This window comes from Diadema setosum, chromosome 1, assembly GCF_964275005.1.
Source record: "Diadema setosum chromosome 1, eeDiaSeto1, whole genome shotgun sequence".
In the NCBI taxonomy this organism is placed as follows: Eukaryota; Metazoa; Echinodermata; class Echinoidea; order Diadematoida; family Diadematidae; genus Diadema; species Diadema setosum.
In genome coordinates, this window is record NC_092685.1 from 45248203 (window position 1) to 45270341 (window position 22139).

The 22139-nt window shown below is 38.2% G+C and overlaps 1 protein-coding gene across 1 annotated transcript in view; it reads right to left on the reverse strand.

The window, feature by feature from the left end:
- LOC140231163 (paired box protein Pax-9-like) overlaps window positions 1-22139 on the reverse strand; it is an 88534-nt gene that overhangs the window by 28125 nt on the left and 38270 nt on the right. The window contains exon 2 of the mRNA XM_072311314.1: window positions 21108-21743. Within this exon, the coding sequence (XP_072167415.1) occupies window positions 21108-21743 (636 nt within the window). The remainder of the gene's footprint in view (window positions 1-21107; window positions 21744-22139) is intronic.

Genomic DNA, 22139 nt, shown 5'->3' on the forward strand with positions numbered 1-22139 from the left:
ATCATGCTCGTTCGATGAAGCTCATTTAAATAACTAATCATCAGTGTTCTTTTGAAAGAAAAGCAGGGTCCAGAGGGTTATCCAAATATTGAGATATACCCTATCCTTTTTCATTTGCTTGTTCTATGTCAATGCTGCCTTATACTATTATAATCATTCCTAATTAACTTCGGCATGTAGGTGAGAAGATTTACAAATCAATCTCAGTCGAAAAGATAACTTGTACTGCAGAGAAAACGTACCATAACCTGTGTAGGCTGTCAAGCACACGTTGCGACGTTCTCCTCTTCAAAATTCTGAAACCTATTACATGTTTGCTCCAAAATATTCATATATTACTGGATAGTGTTAACACAGCTTTGTCCAATAATCATCACAAGCATTTATATATTTCATTACATTTTATGTACCCTTCCCCATCAATGAAAAGAAAGTTTTAGGTTTCCTTGTCCTGTCAGCCTAAAGTCACATTCTCTCCATAAATGCATTCCTGTCCTTTTTTTTTTTTGTTTCTTCTACAATAACTATTTCTCTCTTCTTTCCTTCCTTCTCTTGTTGTGTTCTTCACGTATATGTTTAGGTATATATTCGGCTATTTTTTTCATCCTCCTTTTGTGCTTTTCTACAAAGTTGTCAAGAGATGCAATACGACTTTAAAATAAAAACAAAAGTGTAATACGCTTTGAAGTTCTCTCACCTATACCGTTCTTTTATTCCAATTAAGGATTTTCTTTTGCTTGATTTTATTTTTCCTTGTGTGTTTTTAATGTAGCATGGCTGTATGAACTTAGTTTTTGGCAAAAAAGTTTTGTATCTGTTACAATTTTTTCCCATGAAGCAGATAAGTGATTGTTTGATAATCTGATCAAATATGCTTGAAAAACCAAATCCCCTTTAACCTCCACTTGCAACATTGTCTTCCATCATTAATTGGAAGCATTTGCCCAGCCCAGATTTATTCAGAACGTTTAACTACATTAAATGGCATTATCTTTTCCTCATGGTGTGTTTATCGGTTGATGTCTCCACGTTTGACAGTTCTAGCTGAACAGACGACAAGAGCACCACAAGTTCGGTAAATTTTTATCATTGACTCCTTTGCGATTTGTGACGGAATCATCAGAAAAAAAAATGGCATGAAAGCAGAAAAGTGTCAGTAGTTGTTACTCCTAATCTAAATTTGGAGGCTAGATCGTATTTAGACGTTTTCCGCACCATCCCAACAATAATCCCCCGGATCTACACTCCGCTGGCAGCCTGGGCCATAAAATCGCATGACATCATCACTCGGACGAGGATGGGTGGGAAGAGGAAACCTGGCCGATTGCTGACGATTCCTGCACGAGGTATCGTTGTAATCGAATTGTTGTTCTGTCATCTGACACCAATTTGTCCGTTTCTTAATTACAGGAGCTCCCTTGTCTCCCATTCCGTGGAATAGTCATGTTCCCTTGGTCACTGGATTGTCGAGATTGTGATGTTCACGGGAGTATACCCTCCTTTATCTCATTTTTTTTTTCTGCTAACCACAGATCATTCATCGTAAGAGTAATAAAAATTTTCGAGTGCCGATATTTCTCGGTTTTATTGCTTCAATTTCAAACCATGTAAGACGCAGTGGGAAGAGCCAATAGCATTGTCATCATTTTCATGACTGCTTTAGAGAAACAAACAGATGTTCCACTCGATGCGCCAGGATCATGGGAAGATATGACGTTTGTTTCAAAATCACTATCAAGTATTGAATACATTAGAAGGAAATGAACGCGTCTATCAGTTCATCATATGTCCGTTTAGTAAAACGGTGGAAAACTAATATAGATGAACACTAAATTCATTTCAAAGCATGCACCCTAAGGCATGGATCCTCCAATTTTCATATAACAGGTTTGATGTATGCATAGTGAAAAAATACAATGAGACAAATAAAACTCATACGTGTCAAACATTTCAAAGTCAGCTTTAAAAAGAAAACCCCTACACAATTTGTGAAATGAAAGAAACAAAGAAGAAATAAAGTTGTTCATCTCGAGTTTCGCTCGTCACGCTTTAAAACCTCGCTGCAGCTTATCAAACCACCGACACGGGCCCATCAAATCGTGTCAGAGCCCAGATTCGACAGTGCCTTCTTGCAACATATTGGAGGTATAATGATATAAACATTGTCAGCCACTTCTTCCATCTTGCCTGAATTTACGACGACGACATGTCGGCGATAACTTTTTAGGCAGGTTTTTCAACAAATAAAGCTTGACCTGACAAGAAACATGGAAATGGATGAAGAAACTTCCATGAAAGCGAAGAATGTTTCTGCATCCTTGAGTGACTTTGAGTTGCGTTGCTTCAAAGCAAAAATCACGACGAAAGAGGCATGAAGACCGGTTTCAATGATCAGATAGAAAGACACACGACTATATCTGGAACCTGATGAGTTAAATCAAGTATGCACCCACCCCCCCCCCAAAAAAAAAAAGAAAAGAAAAGATAATGCACAACCGAAGCGACCTAAGTCAAATAGTTAATGGCCGTTTCCAAGTTCAGCATTGCAAAATATTTTTAAGAATGTGTTATGTGTGAAATATTATGAATTTGATTTGCACATCTTGAACGAGTTGGGGAAGCGCCAGGCCCATGCATGACTCAGTTAACAAATCATGTCAAGGTATGTTAGGATGACAATTTATAAGATGACAATGCTATTTTCCACTATATGAATTGTTATCTAACGATTGAATCATTAACAAATTAATTGTCCATTTCAGAATTGTCATTGACATTATTATTTATGAAATAATATATATATATATATATATATATATACTGTTACTACTTATTTCATCGGTATACAGAATAAGTCTACTGAAATATGATTTATCACATTAACGCTCTTACATCCAAGATGAAAAATATTCACACAATGAAGTGTGTCTTTTTCATCAATAACTTCCTTCATCGACTTGCAATTTTGATAGGACTTTGCATGAAGACTAGACTTTTGAAATATTACTGACAATGTCGCATTCGAAGGACTCATTGACATTAAAAAAAATCAAGACACTTAAACATCTGAATTTTATGTATTACATAAATGTTATTTACAAAATGTATAAAGATAACATTATTTCTTCAGAAAGACTTCATGCTACCGTATACCGTACTTATTACGTCTTGGAGTGAAATGCGTCATAATGTAGTACGTGCATGCAGACGATAAATTGGAGGAAACGAGCATTATGTGTTCTGCATGTAAGTAGCACGCACATAGCAAAGAAAAATCATTTTGTCACTTGCATGTCAAACAAATCTTGAAAAAAAAAGAAGAAGAATTGATTTCAGTTTTCAAAGCAGACAAAACTCAGCTCTAATCGGGCGGCATAGCGACGTGATTGTGCGCTAAAGTGTTGCATAAATAATCTTAGACGCACATGCAGATTTTACATAAATCATGATCAGCGCTAGATTGCCGTTCAACACTCGAAACCACGGATAAGGAATAAAAAAGCCAGCGCAGACTGGGCAGACATAGAGTGTCCTCGTTTGACTGCTGTCTGAAGTAAAGGGCAAGTTCAAGATGGTAGCGAAGGTCGAAAGCTATCGATGGGGGTAATTTTCAGCACATAAAGGTTCCAAGATAAACAGTGCGACGGTACGGAATCTAAACCAATGCCCACGAGGTAAACACCGCCTGAGAATAGAGTGATGACTGTTGCTCAAAACTTCCACACACCACGAAGCACAACCCTGGCTGGAATGCCGTGTTATTTCTAATTCAATTTACAACAACATATCAACGCTTGAGCAGAAATGCCGTTAAAAAATTACTTCTTTTTCATGTCGCAGGACCATCTATCATCGTGCAGCGGGGCCGCGGGGAATGCTACGCCTGGCCGGCCGGGCGGCCAACCCCTCGACCGTTACCCTCACCATCCCATAACTTCGACAGCGAGCGAGAGTCGTTGACCTGCACTGTGGCCCAATTTCTCGATTTTTATTACTGTCCTTTTGTCTTCAGAACAGATCCCCCTGTTTGTTCTTGCGTTTTTTACGAGTTCCGATAGTTCTACTTTCTCCTGTGTCTCCAGAAGCAGCCCATTGATGTTCGCTCACAATATTTGCGAACGGAAAGGACGGAAGGAGTTGTATTGATTGTAGTACGGGCCATGTTCCGGACTATTCCGACGGCGCTTCCTCCTCTCCCTTCAACCAACTCGTTATGTTACATCTTTGTTGTCATCGTATCTCTCTCTCTTATCTCAGTCTTTTCCCTCTTTAAAAATCTTCTTTGTGCACAACAAGCTCATTTCCATAGCGCATCAAGTGGGCAGAATTAATTTGATGTGGTTGAACTTTTCATACGCGTTTTCATTAGCTAGCACATACGCCATTTCTGACATCATTTTCATGATAATTCTCATTCCAATATTCACATTTTGCCGGGAAACAGTACTATATAAGTAACGTCGATTTTTCTTTTTTGTTCGCTAACAGCTCGCTCCAAATTGACTTGATTAATTCACATCACAATCTATTAAGTGCAAAAGTGTAAATCCATGTAAATTATATAAGGCTGAGTTTCGTAGAAAATCATATTTGGTACGTATAATCTCGAATTAAACTTTCACACGTGACAGCTACCGCTGAACTAACTGTATCAACGGAAACACAAGCATATATAAAAAAAACTCGGACAAAATATGCCAATATGCAATGACAGGTGCATAAAGGAGAAATCAATTGCGTTGTGGTGAAATTAGACACATATGCTTCACTACAGCAATAAACTCGACCAGTAAGCGCCAGTAACTAGTGCAGATTTATAATGAATGTGATCAGACGGATGCATCGCAAACTTCGTATCGTCTGCCAGGTGGTCGGAGTTCAAAAAAAAAAAATCATTCTAATATCAAAATCAGAATCAATAAAAAGTAAAATTAAAAGTGCGAGATATTCTCGATTACTTGTAAGTTTTTAAGACTGCTTTTATAACCACAGACAGAATCATCTGTTACACTTCAGGCTGACAGCACGGTGCAATGACATTATTTAGCAAAGTTACTGTCTGAGGTCGCAGAATTCGTTATGAAAAATTCCATCATGGCGTTATGATGGAAAAAAGAAAGAAGAAAAATAAAAAACAATGCGCTTGTACACCTGAGAAATCTTTCATAGTTTCGTAAGTGCCGCACAGCGCTAGATGGTCCAACCCACCGAGTTATTTAGAGACGTGAGTAATGAAACGATGGCCCCGGTCTGTGCCCGGAAACCAAATTCCCATTTGTCACGGCCTCACAATGTGACCCTGGATAACCTTTTTTAACGTATGCATTCGTTATGTGTAACCCGGTACTAAGTCGTCCTCTTCTTTTCTCATAATTTGAGTCGCTGTTGCTTGATTCCCTGGGGTCATCTTAGTGTTTCTTTTTTAGGTTGTCATCCTCTAGTACCACTGCAGAGTACTTGAATGATATAAATTGATAAGTGTAATACAACATAACAATAATTTTAATGTTTCAAAAATGGGTAAACATTGCATTGAAACTCCTCCCTCTGAAGACACTGATATGTATTGTTTCCGCGCTTCGGTAAGATGATTACAGCTGTATTGTCCGAAAATAGGGCAGTGGTTGCATGACATTGGGATAAGGTCATATAAGTTTTATCCTAATTTCAATCGCTTCTCCTGTACCGAACGCCATTCCAACTTGAACTGCACATGTAAATAACGTCTAATTTAAAAGACTGCACCCTTCCAAAATATGCCTGATAAATTAAACAATTAACATTCTAACCCCTTATACGAAATTCCTAATTTCATTTGTTGTCGTGACTGTGAAGAACATACGTTACTGAATGATCTTGTTTATGCCAGCTACGCTAAGATATAGGCAGAGTTGATTTATTTGTTGGTTGTTTTCTTTTTTTTTTGTATGGTTAAATTATCTGAACTCTGACATAGAGAAGGCATTTGGCTTCTTAATTGACACAAATATTACAGGATTTGCGAATTTTGTATTAATATTCATTCACAAACTGAAGCTTCTGATTGTTTTTAAATCAGTTTTAAACATCTGTTCTGTCATTGAAAACAAAAATGTTATTTGATTCGATCTGAAATTATCTTCCGCCAAAATTGATTATAATGGTATGGTTTAGTGATTTATAACAATGAGGGACTCACTGAAATCGTATAAAGAACAAACACAAAAGCATAGAATACATCAAACATTTAAACAGTTTGTGCAATGGAAAAAAAAAAGAGGATGAATGTGATCGAAAATATAGCTAAACATAAAGGTAATTACATGTAAAAAACACAAATTCTAAACCAGATGAATCTAACTTGTAAATTAAAGAACAGATGAAATTCTTCCGTCGAGGTGTTTTCATTGCAACTGATTGACAATCAGTTGCAATGATGACATGATTATGGAAAAAATTTTCAAGTATGCTCGTAATTTTTGTCGAGAACGCATTCATATTCTGCAATGAGGTAAGAGATTATAGGCAAGTTATTAAACTGCACAGATCCTCCTTATAAAAAAAAGAAACGGAAATGAAGTAAACTGTTATTCATATAGGACCAACTGAAACCACGTATCCAACTCATTCCCCATCCCAACCAAAAAGCAAACAAACACACAATAACCACTATTTCCAGAACATTCTACATGCTATTATCTACTATCAATAATGTCATTTCATTTATAGCACAGCCATATTAAGAATCTATTCAAAATTAAACACAAGCTGGAAATATTTCCTGAAAATCTAGGAGCAATGTGGTCAACTTTGAACAATACATGAGTACCATGCCCTTATCAATGAGGAAAAAAGTAAAAAGAATCACCCTTAAATGGGAAAAAACCACCAAGTCCAAGAAATCATTATAGTTCTTGTTTCGATACTGTGTCTTTGCACTATAACATATCATTCTTTGCTAGCACATCATGCGGTATAATAAGATTTTCTGTGTTACTTGATTTTTTTTAATTTTTTTTTTTAGGGGAAGGGGGTCGTATACAAGAACTGTTTATTTCGATTGCACGATTATCGAAATCCCGTAAACCGTTATCACAGCTGAACCTAGATTGGCAACACGCGTTAAAAGATCAAGGTTAACATTTCCGTGTAAAGTGTCATTTGTGCGTGTGTGGGTGTGTGTGTGTTTTGTCCAGTCTACTGCAGATTAAATGGATTTAACAAGTTTCATGTAATCTATTTCCGATAACAAGATGTGCATTGAAATTCAGGTTTGCCAATTCAAAAATGGCTAGATGATTTTAATACTAATAGGACCTGATGAGTTAAGAAGAGAAAAGGGGGTTTCGGCATCTTGTATGGCTACAGGCTGCCAGAAACGACAGTGTACACGAAAGACGGGCCTAAGGGCATGTAGATCAATTAGAATCAGAGAGAGGATGGTTCAGCACAAAAGGACATGCCCAATGAACACATTTTCATGTAATATAATGATTATGTATAATAGACATTAATTCATTGAACGGTCCGGTGTAAAATTTTGAAAAACTATACCCTACGTTGTGTGTATTTATGCATTTGCATTTGTGTGTGCCTTTGACTGCATGCGTCTGCCTCCCCTTTTTGATATGGCATTGTTTACATTTCTGCTAGCGTTATTGGCAACGAAGATGCTCGCGAAAGCTGAAGTGGATTTGGGGACGAGCCAGCCTTGTTAGTATATGCGCGTGATTACGTCACGGGTTGATTTCTTGAGAGGAAGGAGAAATAGAGGAGATGAGATGACGTCAGGTGACCCCAAGGTTTAAAGGCTCTATTCTTTTTCTGAATCAGAAGTGAAAATTAAAGAAAGAAAGTAAGAAAACGATGGATGAATTTGCCGGAAGATTAGCTACCCATATTTTCGTTGTGCAGTAGCTGAGAAAAACACCGTATAAGAATGGGAGTATTAGATTTTATGCATATACTTGTCTGCCCCCTTTCCAACATTGAAAACTCAACTGGTTTATTATGAAAATGAATAATTATGCTCGTTTTCAAGAGTTATCATTCATAAATTGCTTTACCCTTTATCAGATCTTCGTAAAAGATATCTAACTCAGGAAGAAGTGAAAAATAAAAGAAGAAGAAAAGAAGAAATATTGAAATTGAAGCTGATCGAGGATGAGAAATCAGACAAAATGTTTTCATATTGTTCTTTGGTCTTCGTCTTTTCTTCCGTACTCTACTGATACCATCATCCTGTGTTGTATTGACTCACAGTGTATGACCAAATGTAGGATGAATTTATGCCATATGTGAAAGCAGCAACTGTTTTCTCTTTGGCAATAAAATGTTGCCTTGATGTTTCAATATATCTCGACATTTTTATGGATTAAGCGCACATCAAAATCATCTTCAGCTGCATGTTTTTCATAAAGACAGAGAATAGGTGAATGGCTTTGAATAAAAAAAAAAGAAGGAAAGTTTGATTCTCAGACATTATAAGGATCCATCTATCAAAAACAAATGTCGATATTCTATGTATATATATATATCACTGCTCACAAACATTTTCACTTTAGAAAGCTTGAAGAGTCATCAAAAGCATCATTCTCTATTCTATCAGGATCCAACTGGAAAAGTGAAAACAAGATAATTGCTAGTTCGTATATATCTGTGACAATAATTTTATATGGATATATTGTTCCAGATTATGTCAAAAAAAGTTTTAAAATATGTGACATCTTCTCGTGAATTTATAATCATTGAAGACAAAGGCTTAAAGCGTCAGCCGATATAAGGTATGATCATACACATAATACATATACATTTTATATACCTATTTGAATATAATGTGAACCACATTAAAATGTGTATTATCTTAATTGTAACTTATTAGATTTTTAAATCACTGCGCCTCGTAAATTACATTATGAAGCAATACACGGTGCTGTAGTATCTGTTGTCGTTGTGAACATTGTTCCGTGACCGTTTAGTAATGATAATTGTCCTTTCAGCTTCATTTTACTGTTCATATTATAGTTATTTTATTTAGGTCTTGTGGTTTCCAGTGTTTCTCACTTTTTATATCAGATTCTATTTGTTTTCTATTTCCTCGTTCCTGCGTCCACCTTTTGTCTTTTCTCTTGTGTTTCATTTTTTTCCCCACGACAAATGGAATTTTCCAAAACCCTCTGCCCCCCCCTTATTTTCATACCATATCTTTTGACTTTCCTTGGTTTGTACTTTCACCCTGAATTCATTTTATTCCTATTTTGCAGTCATGGACGCTGTGTGCAAAGGTCTTAGAATGTCTCGACAAGGATTGCTTAATATTTGTCCGCCCTTCTGTCAATCCCAATCTCTCTATCTGTCCGTCCATCTATCTATCTCCCCTGTCTCCCTGTCTCATTCCAAACCCCTCCTTTCTCTATCGTTCTCTCTCTCTTGCCTTTCTGCTCGAGCTTTTGGAGCTGCATCCCGTCGAGGGAATTTCGTGTCAATATGTTTAGCACTCACGAACAGTCCGGAACTGGCGCGACCGTTTTTGAAGCTCAACAATTCTTGCACGGTTTTCCCTGCGAACCCTCTGCCTCCCAGTCGAGACTTATACCGGGAATTATATAACATGGAAGGGGTTGGACGTGACATCTTCAAGTAAAGATCCCTATAGAGGGAAGAGGAAAAAAAAAGTCATGAAAATTACTTTGAAATTAGCACCTTTGGGGGTTTGGCGGAGAGGCGCTTGAATTGCGTGCTTCTTCTGGTAGCCGTCTACGCCGAGACTGTCCCGATGCACCCTCCTCAAGCCTCGTTCAGCAACGATATCCAAGCACTTTACATGCAGTCTTCATCGCGCAGCTAATGGAAACGGCTACTCAAGCACCGCGTATAATGTATTTACCCTCCACTCGAAGGCCTTCCCAGCGCACGCACACTGCCGTACGCTCGGCTGCGCTGCGCTGGCTCGCTACATGCTCTACAACACACCTGCACGACTCCGCGGTGACTTCTGCCCACAAAAAGAAAAAAAAAGCCCTCTCTCCCGCCTCCCCCTTCTCTCGCTTTTCAAATACATCCAGTTCTTCCCCCTCTCTCATTTTAATGGTTCACGCCATCGTCCGAACTAAGCTTCAAATCAAGCACATATCACCCTTTTCGACACCCTAAATTCTATAAAATTCAATTGCGCTGAACTAAATAAGCAAATAAATCGTTGTTGCGGAGTTTTCGTTGAGGGCATAATGGTCGTGTTTACAGGCAGAGGTAAAGTGCTCAAAGACACTCAATATGTTAAAGACTAGGATCGTTGCCTTATTTCTTGTACTGTAAAACGATAATCTATCTAAATACCTTTTAATTGATAAACCCATTCACCATCACGTGAGCCATATCAAAAAAAAAAAAAAAAAAAGACAGAGAAAGTTAGTACAAAAGCGATGATTTCTCGACAATTTAAGTGATATTGTTATATTAATTATTTATCATTTTCCCGGTCTTTCTGTTTGATTGTGTCTATTTTCATCAAGCAACAAAAATAAGTAGAGACGAAGTATTTGATTACGTGTGTATGGACATCACCACACGCCAGCAGCGTCAATTGGATTGATTATGTCTGTTCTTTCCTATACAGTCATTTTAATACACAGATAATGCTGAGTGTATTTACACATACCAACGTATCACCTATCATCTTCTTTCAATTAATCGTAATTAGATAAACAACCAACCAACAAACAAACAAATAAATTACCCCTTTTTGCCCTCTTGCAAGACCACTTGATGTCAAGGATTATAGGAGTAGTATCGTTATTACTCTTGACATTGTATTATGATCTTTGAATTATGTGCTTAAAAGTCATTTTCATCCTCTGTAAGCAACGCTGACATGACTTCTAATTATTTCATATACCTCTGCAAGTCAAACTCCAAACAACCCAACAACAATAATCAGCAAATTGCAACCTGTTAGTCAATCAAACTCAAGTACTTCCGATTTTCTTTTTTTTTTCATTTTTTTCAGATAATCTTCAATCAATTACATTTTGTAAATTTTTTTTCAATCAATTACATTTGAGCAACACTTGTCATTGAAGAATTGTTCTGAGATGAAAACGGACAACAATACGAGATATCATTGTCTTCTAAACAAGAAAATTGACTTCAATCATATTTTCTTAAATAGTCAGATTGTCTTCGTTCAAAGCATACAAAAACATACATTTTCATCATTTCACTTGTAAATATAACTTACCTAAAAGCCTTAATATTGACCTCATTAACTGATGAGATCACAAACCAAATGTATCAGATTAATTTTGACAAAAGCACTTCAAATGATTTATCAGAAAAGATGTAAATAATTATCTGGCAGGCCGCACGGTATGGAATGTCTCTTTTCATCGGCTACTAGTATTAAAAAATAAGTAGTTATCACGTGACAATTAGAGACATCGAGTGATTATGACGTAATATCGTACGAGCCATCTCGATTTAACGGTCAAACACTGTTTATAATACGTGTACAAAACACTTTCTTTATATACAAAAGAGATTCTTCACGAGGTACAATGTACCATTTAATGACATTCTGTTAGGCAAAGATAATTTTCTCTTTCGTTCATTTTAATCAAGTTTATTCGCATGTGTTAAATTGCTTTAATTTCTATTTACGCCAGCATAAAAGATATTTTGTGCTCGTTTCTCCAATGAGAAAGAAGGTTAAAAGTTACATTAAAAGAGCATTATTAAATGATGGTTTAGTATTAAAAGAAGTTAACATGAGAAGTGACTGAGATGAAGAGAAGAAATCTTTAAAGTTTAGAAGAGACAGTTAAGGAAAAATAAAGAATAACTGTAAATGAATAAAAAATGATGTATTCATTAAAAAAAAAATCGTCAACATTTTTAATGATTTGCATGAAGTATTACAGACACGATTAACATAACTTCTGGTAAAGGAAGAAGTGTCATCTCTTTTTTTAAGTTTCTTTGAAATAAATAATTGGCGCACGCCTCAATTTTATTCCGTCACTTTCAGGTTGAAATTTTCGTCATGTATATTTACAAATATACAAATTTCTACAAGTATAGATTTTGTTTTGTTTGATCAGATTTGTTTTTTCTGTGAATTAGATTTGAAACTACGGTAAATATACACAATGTTTCTGTGCCTACCATTTTGTTTCATTCCCATTATCTTCATCATCACCAGCATCACTTTCATCTTCATTATCACATTTTTTTTTCTAATCATCACCCTGTTGTCATCATAATCATAATTCACTTTATTGTTATTCGTATCTATGCACTAGAATATAAAACATGATTGCATTTTTATATTCAGTAGCATTTCCCCATTCTGCTAAATAAAATATGTGTGTCGGGTTTCTTGGGCTGCCATGTGTTCAGGCATTTGCTTATGGTGGCACTCCTTCTTCTGCATAATTTGTCAGGTAATCATCTGGAAATTTGGCAATATGACATATATTTTGTTAATGAAATTAATTTACACATTTGTCTTCCTTCTTCGGATAATGTATTGTAATTTGTATACTGATATTTATATGATATTACTGAAAAGAATCTTGATTTACGTATGACATTATGTTGGAAGAAAAATAAATCAAACAAACAAACAAATAGATCGAGAGTCGTCATGAGTTTGATTTTTCTTCTCTCTTTGTTTGTTTGTTTGTTTGTTTGTTTTATTTCATTTCCTTCAACATAATTTCATACATATTCAATGAATCAAATTTCTTTTCAGTAATTTTACAAAAAAAAAAACATCAATATACGGATTACAATGTACCGTATGTCGTCGTATACATTACCAATGAAATTAAAACAAAATGTGTTTTCACCTGATCAGGTAAAAGTTATTTGCCGAAAACCTCATTCAAAAACTTGCTGACAAAAATAAACTGGAGACTATTGACAAATACCATTAAATACTCCCATCAATTAAGCGCATTACTCAAACATATGCTTAGAGTAAGAAAAACACACGTAAACGCTAATCAAAGCAAATCTGAATTAATGTCATTCGGTAATCCGGTTTCACTTGCTAAATTTACTAATTTAGGAGTATCCAATAATCGGTTTATATAAGCCTTGTAGTATTGTATTGCTCAGGCCAGATGACATTATTTCCGTGTTTCCTTTCATGGCGAAAGTTGATTTCATAGACTGTAATTCTGGAGGCAACCAGGAAAATTGGAACGGTTTCAAGATTGCCTTCTTTGGCAATGCATGCTATTTTGAATCTTCGCTATAACGATGATGCATTTGGCGACGGCGTAATAACATGTGCTCGTCATTCTGCCCTCCAAATTTTTAAACTTTATTAGACTGCCAAGTCGGACTTAAGTACTGCAAATTTATCTCTTGACTTTACCTTTATTCATAACGTAGAGTGATTACATTTTAGCAAAGTTCCACATTTTTTCTCGAAATGCTAGACACCCGTCCACCACCTATAAGATATTCAGTGAGTAAAGATTTCGTGATATACAAAAAAAAAAAAAAAAATAAATGAATAAACATCGAATGCCCTAGGAATAATGTAGGTTACTTGTACTTGCAGACATCGCAGATTGGTAAATGACAACCGAAACACGTCTGAATGTAAAATTCTTATACCAAAATGAAAGACAGTTATTAGCACATCTATGTTTTGATAATGTAGCAAGTCAAATATTGGAATGACGTCATCATTGCGTCGAAAAATATCTTGCAGTATTTGTATCCGACGGCAATTGACGAATGTCAGTAGAAGCCTGCTTTGTTGTTTTTTGTAATGTAATAACACTAAAATCTATAATAATGATGTAAATTGTGTGGATATGCATTCCGAAAAGTATTTTACGCCAAGTCGTTATAACCTCTACCTTTATTCAAACTTAGTGACGTATTCGGTTTTTATAAACTATTCTACGATATAGTACACCAGATCATGATATGACTTACGGCGTCTTTCAAATTCAATCTTATGTCATTATTGATTACATTGTAGAGTTTCGTTTATGGTACCTGGGGTTAAGTCAGTGTAAGTATACTTGGTGCATGGTTGTCGAACAATGCAAGTTACAATCATTTCTAGCACCAACCTGTTCAATCTATATCTCCTGAATTTGCCTTGTCCTGTCCTTTGTTGCAGATATACTAATCTAATTCTGAGCACAATGCATCGAAGAGAAAAGAAGAATAGTGATTTCTTCGGACAATACTGACCGAGATTTTTTCCCCTCCTAAAAGTATGGCTTTTCATCAGCCATGGACGATGTTCTTATTTCCTCTCGGAATTAAAGCAAACAATTCAGTTTCCCTATCTTTGTATGCTTTCTGTGTCGTATTACTCTTCAAATGCTCTTATCCTGTACATTCGCTCTGTATTAGCTCTGTTCTTCAGATTTTTAGCCTCTATCCTGCCTCCTCTAGGACAGGTTCGCAAGCACCACGAGTCTCTGCGCTTCGCTATTAGTTTACATGTCGTAATTTGCTTCTGACCTTCCCCGCTGCACGGAGAGGTAACGGGAGGGTTCTTATTACACCCTTCACTCCCCGCTCCGCTGCCGTCCATTGGCGAGCGATCGGGCGCGTGAGCTACCAGCCACAAATTTAGCATTTTCAAAAGAATTTCAAATTGAAATTCTATCAAAAACAAGCAAAGGCTCTTTTTCTTTCTTCGTCCTCTCTTTTTTCTGTCGCTGTCTCCTTTTTCCTCCCTCGCATACCGTCTCTCCGCTTACTTTTTTTTTCTCTCACGAGGTCTATGTACAGACTATGTTTCAAAGTATACGGCGATAGATTCTTTTCTTCTCTTTCATTCATTTGACACGCCATAGACCACTCGTTCGAAGCGACTGAGACTTTCTAAGTGTCAACTTGTTACGCATGACTTGCAGAACTCTGTGGACGCGGTTAGCGGGCGCGACGCGCTCGTGGAACGCTTCGCCAAGACGAGATAGCCCGGACCCTGTTCCACGCCGAAACACTAGCACCCTTGACCGCTTCCCGAGCCATCTTCAAGCGGACGCGCACCCCCCAACGCGATCCCTTATTTCACGCTTACTAATGACACGAAACACAATAATACCTGCGAGCTTGTGTTTCTCCTTCGGCGCCGAAGACTGATTGCAAATTAGGCATTTGAAGAGAGCAAGAGTCCGAAAAGAAGTTTGCTGAGAGTAACAGTAGATGAGAGACGGGAGAGAGCCGAGAACATAAGGATCGATAGGCATGTTTGCATTCAGGAAATAAAAAAAAAAGACAAAGTCAAAGATAGATGGTGAGAAGAGTTGCAAAGGGGAAGAAAACAGAGAGCACTAAACTCACGGGGCATTCCACCACGGAGGAAAAGTTTGTCACAGTTTCGTGTCGTTTGTCCAGCGCTTTTCTGACGAACTTTCGATAATGCTCAGTGGAAACAATGATCTCAACAGTGGCAATTGGAAGATGGACCCCGTCCCTACGGACACATTATGGCGAGGGCTATTGTCAGACCATTTCTCATTCCTCGACAGTGACCTCTTTTTCGTAGGAGTTGGATGATTTGGAAAAGTCTCGTCGCCTGATGCCCATCGGAAATGCTGTGTTTATGTTTCGTGAGCCTTGGAGGACTGTCCCTTCAAAACATCTTAACTCTGCTCATACTGCTCAGTAAAGAATTAGACGTGTGCCAAAGTTCGTCTCGCGATTAGGTTTATCTCATAGCAATGACGTCATCGTGACGTCATATCATGAGCTAAAATTCTACTGACCACACCACCGTCAACAAAGCTTGTTTTTCAATTAGTCCTTGCAAACATTAATTACATTTTCTTCAGCACAATATTTACTTATTCAAGTTACTAGCCTTGTTTGATGAAGTTTTGATATCCAATAATGAAAGTGTAATGGTGCACTGTGACTAGTACAATCCAGGCGTTGTTGAGATGGTTGACACTATTATCAATTAAAAGAATTGAAGAAACTCTGATAACCTCAGTTTGAACTCCTTAAATTGAAGATAATATCCATCGCGTCATTTACAGATTATCGTGAGAAAAGTACTTCTAATGGTCACTTTTTGCTTCCATTTCTAGGTAAATAAATCTCTACTTACTAAGGGAGTAAGCCAAATGAGAGAATCCAACACAGACGCATCGGCGTTTAAGTATACTTGAGATATATACGATTTCTTTGACATCATTTCCCTGTTATTCTCATGTCGGCTTTTTAACGAAACAGAAACAAATCAAAACGTTATCGGGGACTCTTTAATCCACACATAATCGTTAGTCCCTTTTTCCTTCAGTCACCTCCTCTTCCATTCGAATCCCTTCCCCTCCCCGGCCCCACCCTCCCCCTCTTCTTTCTCCCCCACCCTCACCCCCACCAGTTTATATTGAAAGCTCAATCTCGAGCATGTCGAGCATAAGCACATGATAGACCCAAATGTTTAGGAAACCACCCATCAACGAATGGCAAACGATAATAGCTAGTTAATGGTGTGCGCGGCGTATTTTGGCCCGCGGTCCCCGTATATAGCTATACCCCCTGCTGATTATGTTGTCCAAATCGCCGTTTATCTTGTCCCTACTTAGGCGGAATCGTATCAAAGAAACCCGACGGGGATCAACAATAAATACTTCGTGGGCCGAAAGAGATGAATTGAGTCGGAGCGAGGAGGGTCGCGACGACATCGGCTATCACATGACACGGACTGCGTCACATCTAATTGGTGACTACTGTCGTTAACTTCTATTTGTCTGTCGGTCTGCTTGAGGGAAATATTGTTTTACGTCTTTCGTCGGCCTTCAGTTCCTTTAACATGATTCGAGACAACTTGTTTGGGTCTGAACGATGTGAATATGCGCAAAGGGTTAATAACCTGATATCTATGCGACTACACTAGAAGGACTCATTTTGTTTTCACTGTTTGACGGGGATGTATTATAGTATTATCATAAAAGAAATACCAATGTAGTTTTTTCTTACTTGTGCAGTGTACCTTCAATGCTGGTATGTATCTTGTTTATCAAGCACAAGGACATCAACTGAAGTCTTGTTATCCACCTCACCTTCAAAGTGCCTACTTGTAGATGCATTCTGTTTGAAGAGTGGTTGAAATGAATTAGTTTTACGTGTATCACTTAAAGACGTAAATCATTGTTCGTTTCTTTGTTCGGGGTCGTTTACTAACGATGCCAGTCTAGGGTGGATCGACTTTTCGAGCGAACGGTTGATGTCTGTCAGCCCCGTGGAAGAAAAACAAATATGAACTACTGTCAAGACATGACTGCATTTTGCAGAAAAGCTTTCCCATTTGTGTCCGTATCAAACTACCCCCATCCTGGGCGACATAAGTTGTCAAAGTAATGACACTGAGTAGTCTTATTAACACACTGTGAGTTATGACGGCGAGAAGAAGGCGTGTGTTTGCGTTAAAGAGTCAAGAAGACTTCGGTTTTGAAGCGCATTACGTTACATGTCGCTTGAAGACATTCGTTCGTTTGCGCTGTCGGCAGCTGTATCACTCCGCTTCGGGAAGCCTGTCTAAACCCATCGATTTTGCGTGCTTCGCACCAAGGTACAAGATCGCTACAAGATACCTACTGATGAGCCCACATTCACTCGAAATCTCGAGTAAATTGAGCCAAATTGACAGAAAGGAAGAAAACGAAGGAGCCTCCCCCTTTTCAGTCTTCCCTTTTGAATTCTCCGTTCGTTTATGATAGGGTGTGAGTTACGCGGCGCCATGTTTGCTAAGCTTCGAGTGAACGCGCGCGAGCACGGGAGCTATAGGTTTGCCTCGGTCTCTCAAACGCACACGCTCGTCGGATCTAAACTCACACCTTATAATAAAGCAATGCGTCAGTACACAAGTATTATTGGCATTCCTCCATCTTACTCTAGCCGTATCATAGCGCTCTTCTTCCCTCTGTAAATGTAATCCTAGCAATTAGATCCCCCATATTGAGCGTACATGAGTGTGCCGCATGCTCAGGATTACAGTTGGTATGGGAAAAGAAGAAGGGTGAGAGAGAGAGAGGAAAAGAGAGGGAGAAAGCGAGAGACAGATGGATAGAGAGGGAGGAAGAGCGTGAGATAGGCATCCTCTTTCGTTATGCTGTACATGATTACTTCTATGGATTGATTTCCAGAATGCAACTTGCTCTGTTTCAAGAATGTCGGCATAGACGCTCGCTTTGTCTTGAATTGTTTCCTTTCGTTTTTTGTTTTGTTGATAAAAACCTGAGAGATCTTCCATTCTTTAAAATTCAATTCAAGCTGGCATTTGTTAATTCAATAAATGTAAAGTAACAAAAGTTTCCAGTGCTCATGCAAACGAATTGTTTATAATAGCTGTTTAATTAAAATGCGTAAAATGGATATGAGGAAAATCTCTCTTTTTTGGGAGGGGGGAGTTCATAGCATTCACGTTTCTGCCTGAGACAAAGCCAGACATCAGATAAAAAAAGTAACACAGATGATAGTCTGTACCGTGTAATTTCATTAAAATGTGGCCTGGACATTCTCTGGATAAAAAGTGGTCATTGTAAATAGAATTATATGATCATTTCTTTATTGCCACACATTTATACATTACTGCAGGCACACATAGGCGGATGTTGACAGCTAAAATTTGTGACTGTGCCCTTGTATTTATTTCTCACATATGAAATTAGATGACACCATAATCTTAAAATGTCATCAAGATTATTTAAGTTTTTATTTCATTACGCTTCTGTCTGTAGATCGAGTATACTTATATATTGCACCTAATCAATTTGTATTGCAGTTATCGGAGCAAGTGCTTCGTATTTGGTAGAGCTCATCTTATCCACAAAGAACTGTCTTCATATCATTTGTAATCTCATTTTACGATGGAAAATGAGAAAGAAATCGACAAGTTATTCTGATCACTAAGATAGTGGAACTACCCTGGAACTTCAGGTCCAAAACATGCACTTATACATCTCTTTAAGACTTTAAAGACATTTTGCAGAGAGGAGCGCAGATGAACGTTGAACCACAATTGCACATAAAACAATATCTAAAGATCTGGTACGAAACCTGTAGCAAAATATAAGAGTCAAAGCTAGAGAATAAGGGCATCTCAAGACAGATCTTGAGATGCCCTCATCTCCTAGAGTAATTCACAAAATTTACAAGATATGCTTTTCTTGTGAATTCCTCTTTTCCGTAATAGAGTTACAAAATGGGATGATATTGCTTACTTGTTTATCTATCTAAAAACCTAACTTGATATTATTATAATATTGTATTAATGTTTTGTTGAAACTTATGTGATTAAAAGTTCCTTGCAATATTATGTATTCATGTAAGCGTTATGTACATAGCTTTGTATTACTTTATATGGAAATAAAATCATTTGAACTGAATTGAATTGAATGAAAACCAAATAGACGGCGATTTCAACCGAGAAAATGTGAGGTGTCAACAAAACGCTGTGCTCTTCATGGAATGTAAATAATCTAAAGTTGCTCTCTCTTTCTAGATTATATCAGCATTTATCAAACGCCTATTCTTCTCCAATTATAACATTCTGTGATTTTTTAGCAGATTTCCAACATAAGCAAAGACATCAATGAAATAGAAATAGAATGACGTAACGGACAGAAATTGCTTTGAGGAGTTTCATCAACTGACCGATGTGGTTGCATGGCGTATTCAGTTATCAAATGATGTGTAAAATTTGATATAGACATGATAGACGTAAAAGTATTGTCGTCAGTTAAAGGTACTTGCTTTGATGCCATGCCAAAGATAGAATGAGTTATAAAGGAGTGTGTAAGGAAAATTAGACTAGTAAGTGAGCCCCTGTGTGTCATTGATGCAGGTACGAATAAATTTGCATTTCATTAAAGGTAGACGAATGCCTTTATAAATAAGGTAAATATCTCCGGAGCTATATTATTTTGACAGTCAGCCAGATCAGTTTATTATCACACTGCTGTACGCCATTTAAATCCTTTTGTCTGAATGAACGAATTGCAATATGCATTCAGCAGTATTTGACTATGCCAGGTTGGGAAAGTCACCTCAGAGGAGTAAATACCGCCCTTGGAAGAAACTTGCATGAACTCCGCCTAATTTTCAAAAAAAAATATATATATATATTGGTATATGCGGATGAAGTCAACGATTCAGTATGAAATGATTTTATTTTGAGGGCGACACATTATTTCTTCGCTCCGCAATAGATTTCTCGAATCGCTCCGTGTCGTCACATCTATACAGGATTCGACATCTACATTCAGGACTATCAAAGTAATCGTGTATTAAACGCAAGTGACCGCATATCCGACAACTCGTCACGTCGATTAGAGTAATAAACAAGATGTAATTTACGATCAGCGTTACAGTGCACTCTAACGAGCATATTAAGAAAATGGGTGACTTACACCTGTTCTGTCAAGATCAACCTGTTGAGTTGATTTTCTTGTGTGCCTCCTTTAGTCGATTTTGTCTTTTTACTCTTGAAGAAGTGATGGTTGGATTGAGCTTAAGTACTATATTCGAACTTTATCGAAAATGAAATTACATTTCATATATCTCTAGAAGGAAGATAATGGTACTTTTCATACAAGTTTTTGAGCTGATGGCGAAATAAAGTATGCACTTTTGATAAGGTATCAGCGTACGATTGTCTCTCCTAAACAAAATCTGCAGCATTGCAAGTTTCTATACCAGTCAGTACATATTCTGAGAACTCAAAAGCCAAACCTCCGTTAAAAGTAAAGTTAACTGACAAATATTCACAAATAGCGTTATTGCTGACGGGACTTTGTGTTATTGAAGTGTTGTTGCTGAAAATATCAAAGGGTATAAACGTCGATTCACTTATCTATATCATTCAAATTCAATGGTGCCCCGTCTAAAACAACCAGAAATACACACTGGCTGATACGCATACACACAAACACGTAAACACATAATATATCTTATCATATTACTTTAAACTTGGTATTAATCTACATCAAGCGGTCTCATATGCTATTACATTTATTTTACATCTTCTCACATTAGTATGAATAGAACTCGAACCCTGGATACCATGACACCACTCATGGATTGTGGTCTGTGCGCTGATGCCGGATATTAAGAAGAAATGATGTCGAGAATTAAAATGGTCTTACCCGTATGATCGGCAGCTCCTAGATGTCTGAATCCTAGAATGTCGTTCACGGTGTGGGAGGATGGCCAGGACCTCATGGCACAAGAGTTTGCCGCCGCAGCTGCTGCTGCCGCTACTTTGGAGGCCGTGGTGCCCACTGGACCTGCGGCACATGGGTAGGGGTAGAGAGCAGTGTTGTAGAACGAGCGGTGTGAGTCCTTGGTTGGGTCGTACGGATGATGTTGCAGGTGGGACAATGTGTTGTTCCCGATCTTATTTCTTAGAATCCGACTGATGGAACTAACGGACGGCACATTGTACTTGTCGCACACGCCCTCGGCGAGCAATTTGTCCCGGATCTCCCAGGCGAAGATTCCCGGATCGCGCTGTTTGTATTCCCGTATCTTCTTGACGACGTTTGGCGTCGTGACTCGGGGCTTCGATCCGCCGATTGCTCCTGGAAGAATGGAGCCAGTCTCGTTGTAACGGGCGAGGATCTTGCTCACACACCCATGTGAAACACGAAGCTGTCGACTGATATCGCATGGCCGGATCCCGAGTTGGGCGAGCTCGACTATGCGGAGGCGGATGGCGTTGGGCAGTGGTCGACCGTTGACGAACACGCCGCCGAGCTGGTTGACCTCGCCGAAGGTTTGCTCTGGAGGAAACATACCATAGAAAGCCATGATTAACGATTAACCGTATGGTGAGGGAGAGGCGAGAGCGAGATGGAGTGAAGACTAAGAAGGGGGCGAGGAGGAGGAGGAACGATGAGATGGGAGAAGAAGGGGGAAGAGTTATGATGGGATGCGGCCGACCGAGCGAGCGAGGAGTTCTGAGCGATCGTACGACGGTGACAGGCGAGCGAGTGTGACGGCGTCGGAGGCGCGACTGGCCTTTTGACTGTCGTAGGGAGGAGAGAGTGCGCCATTAGAATCGCGCCGCTCTGTTTGATCAACGTGGAGAACATTTCCGATTCGCCGCGGTGCGAGCACCGTTCCGCATCGGTCAGGGGGCCCAATCAATGACCTCCAGGCCCTCTGGGGTAAAGACT